Genomic DNA, 18,076 nt, shown 5'->3' on the forward strand with positions numbered 1-18,076 from the left:
AAACTCTATTTGCAGCCTTAGGAACTCAGTTGAACATCAGCTCCACATATCACCCTGAAACAGATGACCAAACAGAAAGAGTCAATCAAGTTTTGCAGGACTTTTTAAGAATATACTGCATGGATTGGCAATACAAATGGGAAGATTATCTTCCCTTTGTTGAATTTGCCTACAACAATTCCTACCAATCATCCATTAAGATGGAACCCTTCAAAGCACTATATGGAAGGAGGTGTAGAACTCCTATCAACTAGGATAAGCTGGAAGATAGGATAACCCTCGGTCCAGAAATGCTCTCAGAAATGGAGGAGCAAGTAAGGCTGATCAAAAAAAGGTTAGTAGAAGCTAACGATTGGCAGAAAAGCTATGCAGATGCAAAGTGTACTCCCAAACAGTTTGTGGGGGGAGAGAAAGTGCTTCTACGGGTAAAACCTAACAAGAACCCATAAAATTTGAAAAGTCTTCCAAACTAGCACCACGATATGTAGGACCCTTGAAGTCTTGGAGATCATTAACCCGGTCACCTACAGAATTGCTCTACCACCAACTCTTGCCCAATTACATGATGTATTTCATACTTCCTATTTGAAAAAGTATGTATTCGATTTTGTACACATGATTGATTGGAACCCCTTGCAAGTACAGGACCCAGGGGTGGTCAGGATCGAACCAGTCAGGGTGCTTGAGGTACGTAAGCATCACTTACGTAACAGAGAGGTTACTCAGTGCTAGGTCCAGCAGGATCAGTACTCTGAGTACAGTGCCACCTGGGAAGATTATAATCAAATCCATCAATGATTCCCTCATTTATTTAAAGTTTTCAACCGTTAAACTTGTTTCTTTTAAAATTGGATAAACAATGTTAATTTCAGGATGTTTTAAAAGGATACTTTAAATCATCAAGGACGATGATTCACAAGGGGAAGGATATGTTACATCTCATTTGTGCCCTAGTTGTTTTATGTGATATTTTCGTGAAGTTAATCGTGCCCTAGGTGTTTCATGTTATAATTGAGTGATGATGCCCTAGATGTTTATATTATAATTGAGTGATGATGCCCTAGATGGCATTTGTGCTCAGTACATTGAAATGATGACTTACAACTGTTAAATTGATGTTTTGATAGTTAACATTATGACATTAAGATGTTTTACTTTTGTTAATGATATTTTGAAATGTTAGGATTATGACAAGATATTTGAGCTAACTGGTTGAATTGGCCAAGTGTGTGCAGTAGTTCACCGTCCTTCGAGAAGGGAGGGGAAGTATCATCGAGTCGGGAGGTAAGGAGAGGGAGAACTCATGTCATCTGGAAACCCTAACTGTGAGGCAAGTTGTCTCATGATTGACCATGTTATTTTCATCAGCCTATCGTGTAAGGTAACCCTAATTGGTCTGTTTAGAGGTTTTAGGGTTTCACGACCCTAAGTCATCGAATTGGTTTCCAAGTTAGTTGGTTATTATTATTAAAAAAAATTTTGTTATTATTATTCTTAATAATTAATTAAAAATTGCATTGGCTCATGTTTGGTAACGTAAATATTTAATTATATAAATATATGAATATATTATATTAATGTTCTTGCAATGTAAGGTCCTTTTGTTTAAAGCATTGGCCAATTCTATCATGGCTATTTTAAAATATAGCCAAGTATAAAAAAAAAAGAGTTTAATATTGAATTAAATTATCCTAAATCATTCTTTAGCCGCTAAAGTATAAAGTGACACAAAGCAAGGATATCGAATTAAACACCAAACCTATTCTTAACACCATGCATATTAATCAAATGCTTAACACAATGTCTTTGTAATATTTTGTTAGGCATGATAATAGGAAATATGTGCGATGAACCCTCGGCATATATTTAATCGATATATTGAGATTCATTTAAAAGTGGAAAAAATTAAATTAAAGGCAAAGAACCGACTCTTCTGGAAGCTCAGAAGGCCTTTCGCGTGACTGGTATCTTCTCGGTGAAGACAAGCATGCTTGGTGTGATTCTTCCTGGCAACAGAATTGGGGGAAAATACATGGTATTAGGGCAAAATGGATTGGGGAATGCAGATGATGAAGCATATAGGCATTTTGTTTTGAAGGGCAATACATATTATTCACGAGGGGTTTAGTTTTGCAGAATATAGGAGCGCTGCGATTTCTGCCGTTTTTCCTTCTTGGAAGCGAAACGGCTACCATTTTTGGAAGGAATTCTTCATTCATATAAGCACAAAAGGGTTCACGAGAGTAGGAAGCTGCACAAGATTCATATTCTAGTCCAATTTAACCGAATTTCAAGTCATGTTATATTGACAGAACCCAATAAGCTTGTTTATTATTCCATTCTTTCTTTTAGAGTTCGAATTCATGGTAGAATTAATGGAAAAGAAGAAAATGCAGAAATACTTTCTGTTGCTAATCGATTTGGACTGTGAGTTGGGCATTCTAGAGTAGGAATATGGTATATTCTGAAAAACCTTCAATTCTTATTTGATTTTACTAAGTTTTGAACATTATGGAGTAAGAAAATCATGTAAATACTCAAGGATGTTAAATTGGGTTTGGGAATTCAATTAACTGTTAAGAGAATGTGTTATTCTCAGTAATTAGCGCCTAAGGATGTGAATATATAATTTTGATTTAAGAAAAACCCTACAGTCACTTTATATAGTATAGGGTTTGATAGAGAATGACTCTTAGTTAAGAGTATTCTCTATCAAGCCTGTATGCTGTACGGCTGTGAAGGCCTCACTTGAACAGTAGAATTTAGCTGGAAAATATAAATTTTGAGCTTATAATGAACAGCTGTGAGTAAACTTTATCAGTAGATAAAATAATACACCCTGTGTAGATACAGTATGGCTGTGAGTTTGCAGTACGGCTAGGTATACATAGTATGGTTGTACATATACAGCATGGCTGTGTATACACAGTAAGGTTGTACACTTACAGTATGATTGTGCATTTATGCAATATGGCAGAATTTCATTTCTTAGATGGATAAGGAAAGATATTTGCCTAATATGAAAAACTGGTCATGTAATCTTGTAATAAGAAACCTGAGTTGGGATCTCAATTAAACATTTAAAAACACTAAGGCACATTAATACTCAAATTATCCAAAAAGGTAATGAATGAGTTGTTTATATTGCATTTTCAGCTCTGGCATAAGACATACAAGAAAACAGTTACTATTTCTTCAGCTGAGAAGCTCTTCTAGAACTTGAGTTTAACCTTGCCTAATAAGATGGCTAATTTTCTCCTTAGTTGGAAAAAGGTAAGGTAGGCAAGAGTAGCTTTTCAAGTACTCAAATATACAGTAAGCATATCAGTATAACAGAGCACCTAGACATTGCAGTGACAGTAGAGTCATGGCATGAATGATAAACTCACGAATAATAAGAGTACAAGAGAGCTGGCATCTCTATAGTAAAACAGTGCGAGACACGCAATGGATTTCAAAGAATTGATTGATTTACAGAATGAGCAAGACGCTCATAAATAATACAAGAGTATTTACAAGAATAGCAAGTTTCTAATAAGAAACTGCTGAGAAGATCGTAGAAGATCTTTCTAAAATAGAATATACACTATTGAACATTAATACTAAAATTAACATTATCTTAATATTCTAATACCCTCCCTTAATGCTCAATCTATTAACTACACCTATAGACCCCCTGAATTTTACAAATTTATCAGGACCAAGGGGCTTGGTGAAGATGTCTGCTGGTTTCTCCGAGGTAGGAACATACAGCAACTAGATAGATCCGTCTTCAACTAGCTATCGAATATAGTGACAATGAGTTTCCACATGCTTGGTTCTTTCATGGAAGACTAGATTCTTGGCGAGTTTGAGCACTCCCTGATTATCACAGAACAAGGGAGTTGGACCTGCCTGGGAGACATGCATATCCGCAAGCAATTCGTCGAAGCCAAACCGCCTCACAAGATGCCTTAACTACTCCCCGATACTCTGCTTTTGTCGAGGAGAGAGCCACTGCCTACTGCTTCTTACTAGTCCATGTGACAGCACCAGATCCCAAACTAAACACATACCCTGCTGTAGATTTACAGTCATCAACCGAACCTGCCCAGTCAGAATCTGTGTAACCACTAAGTGTAGGATCAGAACTCCGAGTGTACAGAAGTCCATAATCAAGAGTGCCACTCACATAACGCAACACACGCTTCGCTGCTATCCAATGATCAGCCTTGGGAGCTGTCATGAAGCGGAAATGTAGCTCACTGCAAAACTGATGTGAGGTCTAGTGGCAGTAAGATAGATGAGGCTGCCCACTAGTTGCCTGAACAAAGATTCATCCACAACTGGTGAAGATGACAAAGCTGAAAGTTTGAGCCCGGGTTCCATAGGAGTAGAGGCAGGTTTGCAATCCTGCATTCTGAACCTGTCCACAAGACTTCTGGCATACTTGGACTGAGAGAGAAAGATATTGTTCTCAGTCTGCCAAACTTCAACTCCTAAGCAGTAATGTAGAAGTCCCAAATCTGGCATATCAAAGGTGCGGCACAAATCCTGTTTGATCCCAGTGATCAAATGTGTTGAACTGCCAATAATGATTAAGTCATCCACACAGACAACCACAAACAAAACATCATTACTAGTATGCTTGATATATAGGTTTGCATCAGATGGACTCCGCTGAAAACCATGATCTGTCAGGTACTTATCAATTTTCATGTACCAAGCCCGAGGAGCTTGTTTCAGACCATAGAGTGCTTTGACTAGTCTACAGACCTTATGTTCTTGACCAGCAACCTTGAATCCTGGGGGTTGCATCAGGTAGACTTCTTCTTGTAAGTCACCATTCAGAAAAGCACTCTTGACGTCCATCTAATGGACTTTCCAACTGAACTGGGCTACCAAGGCAAGAACGAGCCGTATGGTACTCATTTTGGCTGTAGGAGCAAAAGTCTCCTCGTAGTCAATGCCTTCTTTCTGTGAGAACCCACGAGCAACAAGACGAGCCTTATACTTGTCTAGGGTTCCATCAGCTTTGTATTTTACTTTGTACACCCATTTGCAGCTAATGGGCTTCTTCCCTGAAGGAAGATCAGAAAGGGCCCAAGTGTGATTCTTCTGAAGACTCTGGAACTCAGCTTCCATAGCCTGTTCCCACTCAGGTATACCTTTAGCCTCTGAATATGTCTGAGGCTCAAAAACACTGTGTATGTTAGCCATGAGAGCAAAATTGACTGTATGTTGCTGTTTGCTCTTATTACGGGAGGTTCTACTCAAGAAAATATTTCCGGCTGACCCAGAAAAATCCGAAGACAACCCAGAAATCCTTGCGAAAAACCCAGAAGGAATCCGCTGTCGGAATCTGGATCCACTGGCTCGAAAATCGAGGCACCCAAAAAATTTTGACGACAACCCAGTTGAGGTCTCGAAAAACCCACCATGAATCTATACTCGGAAAAAAATTTCGACTGAATCTGGAGGGTCAAAACCCTAGCCGAAAGTCAAAAAACACGGGTTTGATCAAGTTGCAAGTTGCAAAAAAAAATGGCGGGTCTGTACCGCGCCGAAAATGCCGAAAACCCTCGCCAGACAGACGTAAACAGGAAGAATCTCGTTACACAGCATAAACACAGTCCAAAATGGACTTTTGAACACAAAAAAATTTCGAAAATCTGCAGCAAAACTAAGAGGCCCGAAAAATCTCAGAAAAGAATTCACAAATTCTTTATTCAAACTCTGATACCATAAAACAGTGCAAGACACGCAATGGATTTCAAAGAATTGATTGATTTACAGATTGAGCAAGACGCTCATAAATAATACAAGAGTATTTACAAGAATAGCAAGTTTCTAATAAAAAACTGCTGAGAAGATCGTAGAAGATCTTTCTAAAATAGAATATACACTATTGAGCATTAATACTAAAATTAACATTATTTTAATATTCTAATATATAGTCTATCTTACCTCTTTACAACTAAGGCATTATTGTAAATTAAACTCATGTTGCCATAAATGGAGAAAGGAACAAATTAGGAAACTGCTTAAGAACTAATGTTTGTATACTTAATTTATGTTTTGTTCATGGGTGGCAATTGGTCACTAAGTGGTTGTGATAATGATCAACCAAAAACTTAAAACCCTAAAACAAACCTATACCTAAGAACCTTAAGTTACAGCTGAGAAGGGTGGAACTTGATTTCACACTTAAGTGTGATTGCAGTTATTTGAAAACCTTTGGGCCAAGGAGGTGCTCATACTAGAGCATCGATCAAGATGGTCAATTTATCTACAGAGTGGTAAGAACGACAGGCAAGAGTAGTATTTCAGTACTTGTTAATGCAGTTGGGCATTATAAATACAAATGCATTTAGACATTTAGTAAACAATACCTTAGTGTGAAAAGATTTGATAGACAAGGGAGCTTATAGCGCTTCTTAATGTAGATAGTCATATGTATAAAAATACATAGCTTCACTACTGCCTAATGTAGTTTGCATTCCTACAAAATATATAGTATCACGGAATGGTACGGTAACAGCACAAATGCTCATAATACATACAGAACATAGAAGCTAATGTTGATGAGAGAGATAGCAATATGTTGTCTATCTCATCTTTTCCGCACTAAGGTAAGTATGTCCGTTTAAACCATGCTACGATGAAACCAAAAGGGAACAATTTTTATCTAAAATAAAATAAGGCCTTTAACCTTAGGATGAGGTAGAGAACCGGCCGATAAAATCAACTATGTCAAACTATGGAGAACTATTGACTGTTTTGTTGATTCATGTAACATTCATGTGCGAAAAAGGTCATTATATGTTATGCCTTAATGGTCATCCTTATTTAGGAATTCATAAGAAATGAACCTATGTCCTAAAAGTTCAAGTTACAGCCATGAAGGGATATAATCATATGTTAATCATTTGCAGCTTAATGGCGAATGCCAGTTAATAAAGGCCAGGTATGAGCTACTTCTCTTGTGTAAACAACATTGAGACTGTGTGAAATATGAACTATTCGACTGTTGTACTTGTGAGAGAGCAGGTTGCTAGCTCAAGGGCACAAGTATGACTCCATATTAAATTAACATAGGGTTTTGACAAAAGATAGGTTACACCTTAAGAGTAAAGTCACCTCAAGTTTGTTGACCAACATGTGAAATTGGGTCCAAACATAAATGACAACAAATGAGCCTCATAGAGTCAGAATGCAGTAGCATAGAGACAAACATGAGGACTTGGTTACCGTCAAGAATTCAACCCAACCAAACAGAATGATGAACAATTGACTTCATGAATTAGCGTGTTTGCAATGACATAGAAACCCTCAGTCAAGGTGATGTTAATTCTGTAAGTCTCAACCAGTTTGTTAATCCAGTTAGACATCATACTAGTTAGGGGTAGCCTATAGTGTATGACCGGCTAGGGATCTATGTAGGATTACCCTTCAGTTCAGATGGCATGAGTTAGACTTTTTGTTACCTCCCTGCGAAGGGTCGAGCCAATCTAGTCGGATATGGCATGGAGGACTAGTAAGTCTGTGGTTGGACGGAAAAGCGCCCAAATGATACTTTCCCTCCTTATTGGTCTATTGATAAAATTATGAAAGATCCGAATTGTGGCATCTGGAAAAATGTATTTTTTAAACCTCTCTTTTCATTTAAATTGAAATGTTAAAGTTGCATTCATATCTAATAATTTCGCTCATAGCATAGATCTATGTTTAATTCAATATTCAGTTAAGAACAAGTTTCCTTTCAGTTATTTGATGTTCAAAAAAAAAGGGTAGTCTTTCCCTCCTTTTCTGCTACAAGGATGTAAAAGTTGTTATTTCAAATTTGCATAGGTTATTGCATGTTACAAATGTCATATACATTAACACTGAACAGTCAACCAAATCCACTGGCGTAGGATCACTTACCTGATAAAAGGTGTAGGATGTTTAAATTCCCATCTAACAACATTGCACCACTGGTTTAATTTGAGAGGAAGATCTCGATGACCCCTAATCCATTTTGAAAATATAGGGTACATTACAGTTTCACTGGTAGGGCGAATTGCTATGGGCATTTCAAGATTTGTTTCCCCTGATTTGGTTACCCAAGCAACCTGGAAAACAAGATTAACTGGTCAGTAAAACTATAAAGTAAAATGCAAAATAGTGAAGAATCAAGCAACAATATTCACCTCTGGTGCAAATCCTTCAATGTGATTCTTCTCTTTTGTCAGGGCTTTTTCCGACACAAAAAGAGGAAAATAGGAATTCTTGATTCCCATCTTTTTAATTTCTGCATCAAAAAAATCCTGCAAAACGAATATGACAGTCAGTTTCAAATTTTCAAATTCACTCAAACTATAATTTAAGTTCTATAGTTGCAGCACTGCGAATGTGACAGAAGAAACAATACCTAAACTGTCAAAATTCTAGAAATTATCATTGTTAAATACAAAATATTCATTTGTACAGTTACAACAATTAAATTGTAATTGAAATCTAAGTCCGTGAGATACAAAAGATGGGTGGGACTCAATGTCATATCCCCTCATCTTTTTCCAGATTGGGAAATGTTTTATGCATATTTTTATAATAACAATCTCCGATGATTACCATTGAATTATTAATTATTATAACATCTGATGGTTTTACTTTAACTATTAATTTATTGTTTGGCATTAATGGTTATTAACAGTAATGATAATAATTATTGACTACGTAAACTAAGAACAACAATGAAGGGGCAGCGACCTTTCAAAGGTGTTGCCACCACCTAAGAAAGCAACCATTCGATATAGCTTTCCCTCCACAATTACGGGGAGGATAAATACACCCCACCCCCCTCCCCGGCCCTCCCCTCCTTACACGGAGGAAAAAAAGAGATACGAATAGGGATCGAGTATTATGAAGAGAGAAAGGCAGGCATCATGGACGTGGCTGGCACACACAGCCAGGTAAGTAGAAAATATGTTTCCCTGCCAGTGTTTATACATACAGCTCAATCAGAATAGAGGTTCTGAAATATAGAAACACAAAATGTGCATTAAGCATTCAATAATAATAATAAGGGGAAATCTCTAACGTTGTTTTGCATTAAACAATGATATCTTCTGCATCATACAACGAATATGGTCTCTGGTGACATTATATATAAATAAAGGATAGTGCTGTTAAGCATATTTCTGCATATTGATCTATGTATACCATAATTTGAGTAATGTAACTTAATAATCTGAGTACTGTTCTTAATTATCTGAAGTACTGTAACTTAATTCATTAAGTCTGAGCACTATAAATCAATGTATGCTGATTACAATCTAACACTGTAAGATAGGGGGAACGGTTTATTAAGACACCCTATTGTATAAGGAAAGATAGGGGGAACAGTTTATTAAGACACCCTATCGTATATAGAAAGATAGGGGAAATGGTTTAATAAGACACCCTATCACACATGGTATGATAGGGTGAACGGTTTGATAAGACACCCAATCTGGTTTGGTTTGATAGGGGGAACAGTTGATTAAGACACCCTATCCGGTTGGACTTGATAAGGGGGAAAGGTTGATCAAGACACCCTATCAGGCATCCCTAATAGCTTACTATGCTTGTGGCTTCATTATACAGCCAAGGAGCCAAGTGAATTATGATTCACGTTTCTAACTTCTATTTTTATAATTCAATGTGAGCTTACTTGTTCTCTCTATATTTTATACATCAATCATTCTTTGCTTTGTTATAGTTATTGTTATGATTACTTCTTTATGTAACATAATTTGGTAGAATGTTTCCTAACTTAGTTTTGCAGGTCTTTACTCCTAAAAGAGATAAAGGTACCCCCCTTCTTCCCTCTAACCCTCTTCCTATTGGCGGTAAATCATATCTAGGGTCTCCTACAAAAAGGGGACATTACACTAAACCAGAGATAGGGCAGTGTGGTAGTTAATGTAACTCTTGTGACACACATTAATCATTCACAATTTCAATGAATAAAAGGAAAGGAGTGTGCAAAGTAATCCATACCTAAAAAACAACAAAAATGGTTTAATAAAAAGCACAAAACCTAGATATGTATGCTTTTGAAATAAATATATATATATGGGAGATACAAGGTGAAAGATTATGATCATTTCCGGGAAAGAGACCAAGGTTCAAACCCAGTTGGCAACCATTGGGTATGTGTGTGTATGCCCTGGTGAGACAGGCCAGCTTCTGCATAGGGAGCCATCGTAGTACCGATATTCATGTATGACTGGTGGCCTATAAAGCCCATGATTCATCTGTAATTGCTGAATGTAACGTAATATCCAAAAGCAAATCCAACAGAATAAATAGAAAGACTATCAGGTGCCCAAATTAAGGTAAAAAAAACAGAGAAGAAATAAAAAGAAACTCATTTCCACCCCTCATTTGTTAAATTTAGATCAGATTGATAGCAATAATTAGAAATAACACAATGAACACAAGAATACCCTGGGAAAACCTTCCTCTTGAAGGTGAAAAACCCAGCAATTAATCTCAGATCTTATTAGGCAAAAATCAGTATATGTCTTTACAAATTTGCTTCAACTCTTGAAGCACCACATGCATCTGAACTAGGGCAATAAACTGACATACACAGCAGTGAAACTTATCTGCAATATGCTTGAAGGAAGATGATTCGCTTAGCCAAGAAATAGGTTCGCTGTGCTGGATGCAACACAAGGTATTGATTCGCTGCTTCAGGAATGGATTCGCTGATCAGAAGATGATTCACTGCCCTAGGAGACACTTCGCTGATCAGAAGATGATTCACTGCCCTAGGAGACACTTCGCTGATCAGGAAATGATTCGCTGCCCTAGAAGATACTTCGCTGATCAGAAGATAGTTCGCTAATCAAGAATACAATTCGCTGATCAAGAAGATGCACTAGTGAAGGTATTCGCTGGATACTTAATTGCTTGGTTGTATTTGATGCTTGCTTGAACCTTGAATATATATGAGCCTTTTGCCTCCTAATATATCCTAGGTCGGCTCTACTAATACTAATAATATGCTCTTAAATTGGTGCCCATTATAGGGTCGGCCCTATTTGCAATTACAAGTTACATTTGCATATCACAAGTTACGTCACCCATTTAGGGCCAGCTTAATTCACAAGTTACATTACCCATTTGGCACTAGCTCATATCACAAGTTACATATTGAGTTTGCACATTAATGTGGCTAAGGCCGATAGGCTAATTAGTCACCCACAAGCTAGGTCAGCCCTAGAAGGAATCCGACCTAGCTACAAACATCAACACTCCCTCTTAGCTAGGGAGGAGTGCTTCTCAATGTCCGAGTCACATGGTGACAACCACCATGGCTACTCCCAGAGGGAGGGTCCATCATGGCTACTCCCAAACACAAGTGCGCATCACGGAATCATGATGTCATCATCTCAACATGACGTTCACCATGGCTACTCCCAGAGGGTGAATAAACACAAGTGCTAGGTCATGAAATTTCTCCCATGACATCCACCATGGCTACTCCCAGAGGGTGGATCCACCATACCTACTCGCAAAGGGTGGAACAGGGGCTTTCACCTCAAACTTCTCTCACAGAGAAGAATGCATTAACAAGGGCTTGCACCTCAAACTTCTCTCGCAAAGAAGAATGCATTAAAGTACATCTCAAGAGATCACTAATGCCGAGACTCCCTCTCAGGAAGGGCTTCATTCTCCACAACTCCAAGCTTGTCTCGAAAATGCACAAACTTCACTTTGGCAAGAGGCTTGGTGAGAATGTCAGCCAGCTGCTCCTCAGTACAAATGTATCTCAACTGAACAGCATTCCTTTGTACCATATCTCTAATGTAGTGGTACTAGATCTCAACATGTTTTGTTCTGTCATGGAACACTGGATTAACCAATAGCTTCACACACCTTTGCTTATCACAATGAATAGTAGTAGGCTCCAACAATTGTCCAAACAATCCTGCAAGGAGCTTTCGAAGCCACAATGCTTCACGAGTTGCCACACATGTTGCAATGTATTCTGCCTCTGCGGTGCTCAGTGCCACTGAAGTCTGCTTCCTGCTACACCAGGAAATCATAGCAGATCCCAAACTGAAACAACAACCAGAGGTGCTCTTCCGATCAATAACACTCCCTACCCAATCAAAATCAGAATAGCCTTCGAGATTTAGGTCCACACTAGAAGAATATTTTAAGCCATATCCAACTGTGCCACACAAGTATCTCAAGATATGCTTGGCTGCAACTAGATGTATCTGTCTCGGTTCATACATGAACTAACTAAATGCACTCACTGCATAGCAAATATCCGGTCTAGTGTTAACTAGATACATCAAGGATCCGATCAACTGTTTGTACATAGTAGGATCCACAAGATCTGAACTAGCTGCAGATTCACTTAACTTCTTCAAGTTAGTTTCCATAGGTGTAGACATAGACTTGCAATCAAACATTCCAAACCTCTTCAAGATATCAATGGTATATTTCCCTTGACTCAGAATAATTTCCTTTAGCCTTTGCCATACTTCCAAACCTAGAAAGAAACGCATGAGTCCTAGTTCCTTCATCTCAAATTCAGAAGTCAGTTCCTTCTTGCATCTAAGGATGAGATGATCTTCCCCGGTAACAAATAAGTCATCAACATATAGTACCAAAATTAACATTTTACCATTGAATACCTTAGAGATTCGGCTCAATATCATTCTTGTAGAAACCCAAACCTACTAAGTATCTGTCAATTCTTTCATACCATGCACAAGGAGCCTGTTTAAGACTGTACAATGCTTTCTTCAATTTGCACACATGAGACTCCTTCCCATGAATCACAAAGCCTTCAAGTTGCTCAATGTAGACCTCTTCTTCAATTACTCCATTAAGAAAAGTTGTCTTCACATCCTTCTGATGTAGCTTCCATCCCTTAGCTGCTACAATGGCGATGATGATCCTGATGGAAGTGTATCGAACAACAGGAGCAAATGTTTCTTCATAATCTATCCCTTCTTTCTGAGAGAAACCACGAGCCACAAATCTAGCCTTGTATTTCTCAATGCTTCCATCAATTGCATGCTTAATCTTGAATAGCCACTTGGAAGATACAACTAACTTTCCCTTAGGTCTAGGCACAATGTCCTAAACATCATTCTTAAGGATGGATTGATATTCTTCATCCATCGCATCTTTCCATACTTATTGGAAGCTTCCTCAACACTGGAAGGTTCAGCCTCAATAAGGTTACACATCAATGCAACATAGCTAGAGAATTTCTAAGGTATTTTACTTTCTTTGAATGTGCCTCTAGGAGCCGCGAACCGTTCTGCCTCCTGCATAGTGTTCCTTGCCCAAAGAGGTCTCTTTCGATTCACAACAATATCTCTAGGCCCATCAGTAGGATCCAAAGGTTCAATTGGATCATCTTCTGCTATAGGTTCAGTAGACTCCCTCTGAATCTCAGGAGCATGATTAGTGTCCATGACTTGAGGAATTTCATGAACTTCATCATCTATCTCCATGCATGAACCTTTGGATTTTTTGAATGCAACATCTTCCTCAAATGTAACATCTCTGCTAACCTCTATATACCTCTGACCTAGAATGTAGATTTTGTAGGCTTTAGAGGTTTTACTGTAGCCCACAAATATTCCTCTCTCGCCAAAAAGTTCCAACTTGGTCCTCTTATCTTTAGGCACATGAATGTATACTGGACACCCAAAGATCCTCAAGTGACTAATATCAGGCTTGATCCTTGAAAGGCTTCTTCTGGAGTCATATTCTGCTGAATCCGATGAGGACATCTATTCTGGACATACACAGTTGTTCTAGAAGCTTCTGCCCATCGAAAACTCTAAAGGTCTTGATCATGAATCATAGCTTTTGCAGCTTCAACAATAGATCTGTTATTTCTTTCCGCAACCCCATTTTGCTGCGAGTTGTAAGGGAAACAGAACTCCCTCTTGATCCCTACCTCAATACAGAAATCATGAAAGCTACCCAAGGTGTATTCACCTCCATTATCAGACCTAAACACTTTAATTCTTTTCCAAGATAAGTTTTCTACTAAGGCCTTAAACTCTTTGAATCTACCTAGGACTTCATCAGACTCTTTAGACCTTACGAAGTAAATCCAAGTCTTCCTAGAGTAGTCATCTATGAAAGTTACATAATACAAAAAACCACTTGGGGATGCTATAGACATAGGGCCACATAAATCAGAATGTACAGGGGCTAATATTTCTTTTGACCTACTTTCACTACTATGAAATGGACTCTTAGTGTTTTTACACATACCACAACCTTTACATGTATCATCATGAACATGACTAAGTTTAGGCATACCTTTAACCATCTTCTCTAATGTTTGAAGAGCCCGGAAGTGTAGATGTCCAAGTCTTCAATGCCATAGCTCGCTTGAACTAGAGGAGTCATGAAGGAGAGCTTGAACTAGACGAATGGAAAGCTTGTACAAGCTTTCATACCGATTTCCAATCACACAAGCAGATTTGATGCTAGATTTCTTTGGCCATGCAAGAACTCTTCCTTCTAAAAATGCTACTTGATAACCTTTATCCTCCAAAAGCTGAAATGGAGATAAGATTCCTCCTAATTCCCGGCACAAACAAGACATCACTGAGATGAAGAGAGATTCCAGAATCAAGGTTGAGAGAAGTAGCTCTGAACCCTCTCACAGAATAGCGAGCATCATCTCCAATGATCACTTGGAGATTAGACTCCCTCTCCACCAAATCTGAAAGATGCTCCCGATAGCCGGTGATGTGTCTAGAAGCTCCACTGTCAATCAGCCAGGTATCACTATATGTGGGAACATTGCTTGACAGGGCTTAAATGAAGAGGAATTCATTGGAGTTGTCTTCCGCTGCCTTCTAATTTGAAACTTTATTAATGTTCGCCTCTTGTTGCTTTGGCCTTGACAAACAATCTCTTGCGAACTGACCAAACTTGTCACATCTAAAGCACTGAATTTGGGAGAGATCTTTCTTCTTCTTCTTTGAATCAGGAGCAGATTCTGATAGAGGCAAGAACATGAGTGTCTTCACCATGGGAGCTTTTGATGATTCCTCTTGCATCCAATCTTGATTCCTCTTGGATGCAATCAGCACGAAGGCGGTCAAACTTGGGAAATTTGGATCTCCCACTTATGCCTTGGATAAATGGCTCCCAAGAGTGAGGAAGGCCATTCAACGCTAGCATGACAAGGTCCTTGTCCACAACTTCATCTCCAATGGCGCTTAGCTCATCTCTCAATTCTGAAATCTTCATGGAGAAGGATATGACAGATTCGCCCTTTGCCATCTTGACTTGATGAAGTTGTTGTCTCAATGCAAGTGCTCTACTTGTGTTGTTGATCTCATACATCCCTTCCAATATCTTGAACATATCTCTGGCTGAAGACATCTTGGAGATGATAAGAACAAGATGATCTTTCACGGAGTCAATCAAAATCTTTTTAGCTTTGACTGCATTCTTCTTGAACTGAAGTTTCTCTTCTTGGTCTTCATATTCGGGCTGTTCTTTTCCTTGCACAAACTCAAGAAGATCATTTTCTTCAAGGGTAACAACAATTCTGAATTTCCATGAAGTGAAATTCGAAGCTCCTTCAAGTTTGTCTTCAACTTTCAGACCGTACACCATCTTGAATGCAGAAATGGTGTGAAGAAGGTGAAGGAGGAGTGCTGCTATCACACAATCTGATCACAATCAAGTCAAACCCGCTCTGATACCATGTTAAATTTAGATCAAATTGATAGCAATAATCAGAAATAACACATTGAACACAAGAATACCTTGGGAAAACCTTCCTCTTGAAGGTGAAAAACCCAGCAATTAATCTCAGATCTTATTAGACAAAAATCAGTGTATGTCTTTACAAATTTGCTTCAACTCTTGAAGCACTACATGCATCTGAACTAGGGCAATAAACCTGACATACACAGCAGTGAAACTTATCTGCGATATGCTTGAAGGAAGATAATTCGCTTAGCCAAGAAATAGGTTCGTTGTGCTGGATGCAACACAAGGTATTGATTCGCTGTTTCAGGAATGGATTCTGATCAGAAGATGATTCACTGCCCTACGAGACACTTTGCTGATCAGGAGATGATTCGCTGCCCTAGAAGATACTTCGCTGATCAGAATACAATTCGCTGATCAAGAAGATGCACTGCTGAAGGTATTAGCTGGATACTTAATTGCTTAGTTGTATTTGATGCTTGCTTGAACCTTGAATATATATGAGCCTTTTGCCTCCTAATACATCCTAGGTCAGCTCTACTAATAATAATAATATGCTCTTAAATTGGCGCCCATTATAGGGTCGGCCCTATTTGCAGTTACAAGTTACATTTGCATATCACAAGTTACATCGCCCATTTAGGGCCAGCTTAATTCACAAGTTACATTGCCCATTTAGGGCCAGCTCATATCACAAGTTACATATTGAGTTTGCAAATTAAAGTGGCTAAGGCCGATAGGCCAATTAGTCACCCATAGGCTAGGTTGGCCCTAGAAGGAATCCGACCTAGCTACAAACATCAACATCGTTGACATCAAAAGTAATCTCTATACAACATTGTTTCTCAAGAGCTCCCCAATAATGTGCCTAAGAACATCATCATCTGAGTGTCACTATCTTTCAAATGAGGCTTGAAGAATGACAAAAATAATTGACAATATCAAGCAGATGTGATAAGAAAACACGGTAATCAACTTCCAAGGGTCAGATCCAAGGGACAAAGATAGCATTCAAACAATGAGAAAGGAAGCAATTTACCATTTGTTCCAAGGAGTTTTGAGGATGGTAGATAGGGAGATGCCAGGGACAGGTTTTGGAGATGGGGGAATGATAGATCCACATTTTCTACAAGCAACTGGCAACAGAGCTATATATATATACACAACATCGGCCCAAAATGATTTTTACTTTGTCTTTTGAAAGTAGAGGGGAGGAGCAGAGCCCACAAAAAGTTTGAGAATCGATGCCGCTTGCAGAAGTTTAAAGGAAACACACCACAAAAATGCCCCTCACAGAGTTTGTGTGGCAATACAAGGTGGAGTCAAGGGGGGCCCCACCACCAAAGCCCAAATTTAGGATTTCAAGATCACATGAGCCTCCATGGTGCACGCAATTTTTCATAATTATATCAATATATTTTCTTCAACACCAAATCTTCATTCCTAAAAGACTGAATGGTCAAGCTATAGAATCTAACTAGTCTAAATGATGAAGTTTCCCCTTGGCCAAATGCAGGTGCGTTGCCACCAACTAGGGGTCAAGACGGACCACCATATTCCTCACCCTAACTTGATGTACCATATTTGCTCCCTCTAGGAGGTAAAAACCATGAAGCATTTCATCTTCAAATGTCCCATTTACTATCAAGTGTGGGGAAGATACTATTGCCTCTATAGGGACACAAGCAACCATCTCTCTACTTTCTTTAGATTACCGAACCAGCTTTGTTTGGCCCTTTATCTTCGGAAGGTCATCAACCTTTAATGTAGATCCTTACATGAGGTCTCTCAAGATTCTAGATACCCCAAGTTGATCACCTCCTTCCAATACATCTAGGAGATCAGCAGCTCTAAATGGCCTTTGGATACCACTACATTTACAGGCGCAGATAGACCTATGAGATGGTGTCTCTCACAACTTCTGCCTTGACATGTTCCTCGTCGACATTATGGTCATGTTTCGTCCCAACTATGTAGTTCAACTTCTTTTTGGCACAAATCTACACCTCTCCAAGCACCCCCAAATGACAGCGGCAAACACACATTATATGTTTTTTCAATGATACAAGGGTCAGTTCAGCCTTAGATGTTAGATGTTATCCTAGGGGGTGTACACTGCTTGATCCTCTTACCCCTTGGCACTCCCCATTGAGTATTATCAGATCTTGTATCACTACTTTTCACAATGATCATTAATGGCACTAAATGACTTCACCATTTCTTGTTAAAGTAATTATTATTTAGTAAGAATCAATTAGCTTTTAGTTGTAAGCTTTGATAAAGTCGTTCCAACTTTAGGATAGACTTTAGGATATTATTTATGCTTTTATTAATATATTCATTTCATCCC

General features: G+C 38.6%; 1 protein-coding gene across 3 annotated transcripts in view; it reads right to left on the reverse strand.

The window, feature by feature from the left end:
- The window catches only part of LOC131070236 (proline--tRNA ligase, cytoplasmic), an 85,049-nt gene that overhangs the window by 54,513 nt on the left and 12,460 nt on the right, over window positions 1-18,076 (reverse strand). For all 3 annotated transcript variants that reach the window (XM_058005742.2, XM_058005741.2, XM_058005740.2), the window contains exons 6-7: window positions 8,172-8,288; window positions 7,906-8,093 (exon numbers count right to left, since the gene is read on the reverse strand). In XM_058005742.2, the coding sequence (XP_057861725.1) occupies window positions 7,906-8,093; window positions 8,172-8,288 (305 nt within the window). The remainder of the gene's footprint in view (window positions 1-7,905; window positions 8,094-8,171; window positions 8,289-18,076) is intronic.

The sequence above is a fragment of the Cryptomeria japonica genome, chromosome 2 (genome assembly GCF_030272615.1).
Source record: "Cryptomeria japonica chromosome 2, Sugi_1.0, whole genome shotgun sequence".
Taxonomy (NCBI): Eukaryota; Viridiplantae; Streptophyta; class Pinopsida; order Cupressales; family Cupressaceae; genus Cryptomeria; species Cryptomeria japonica.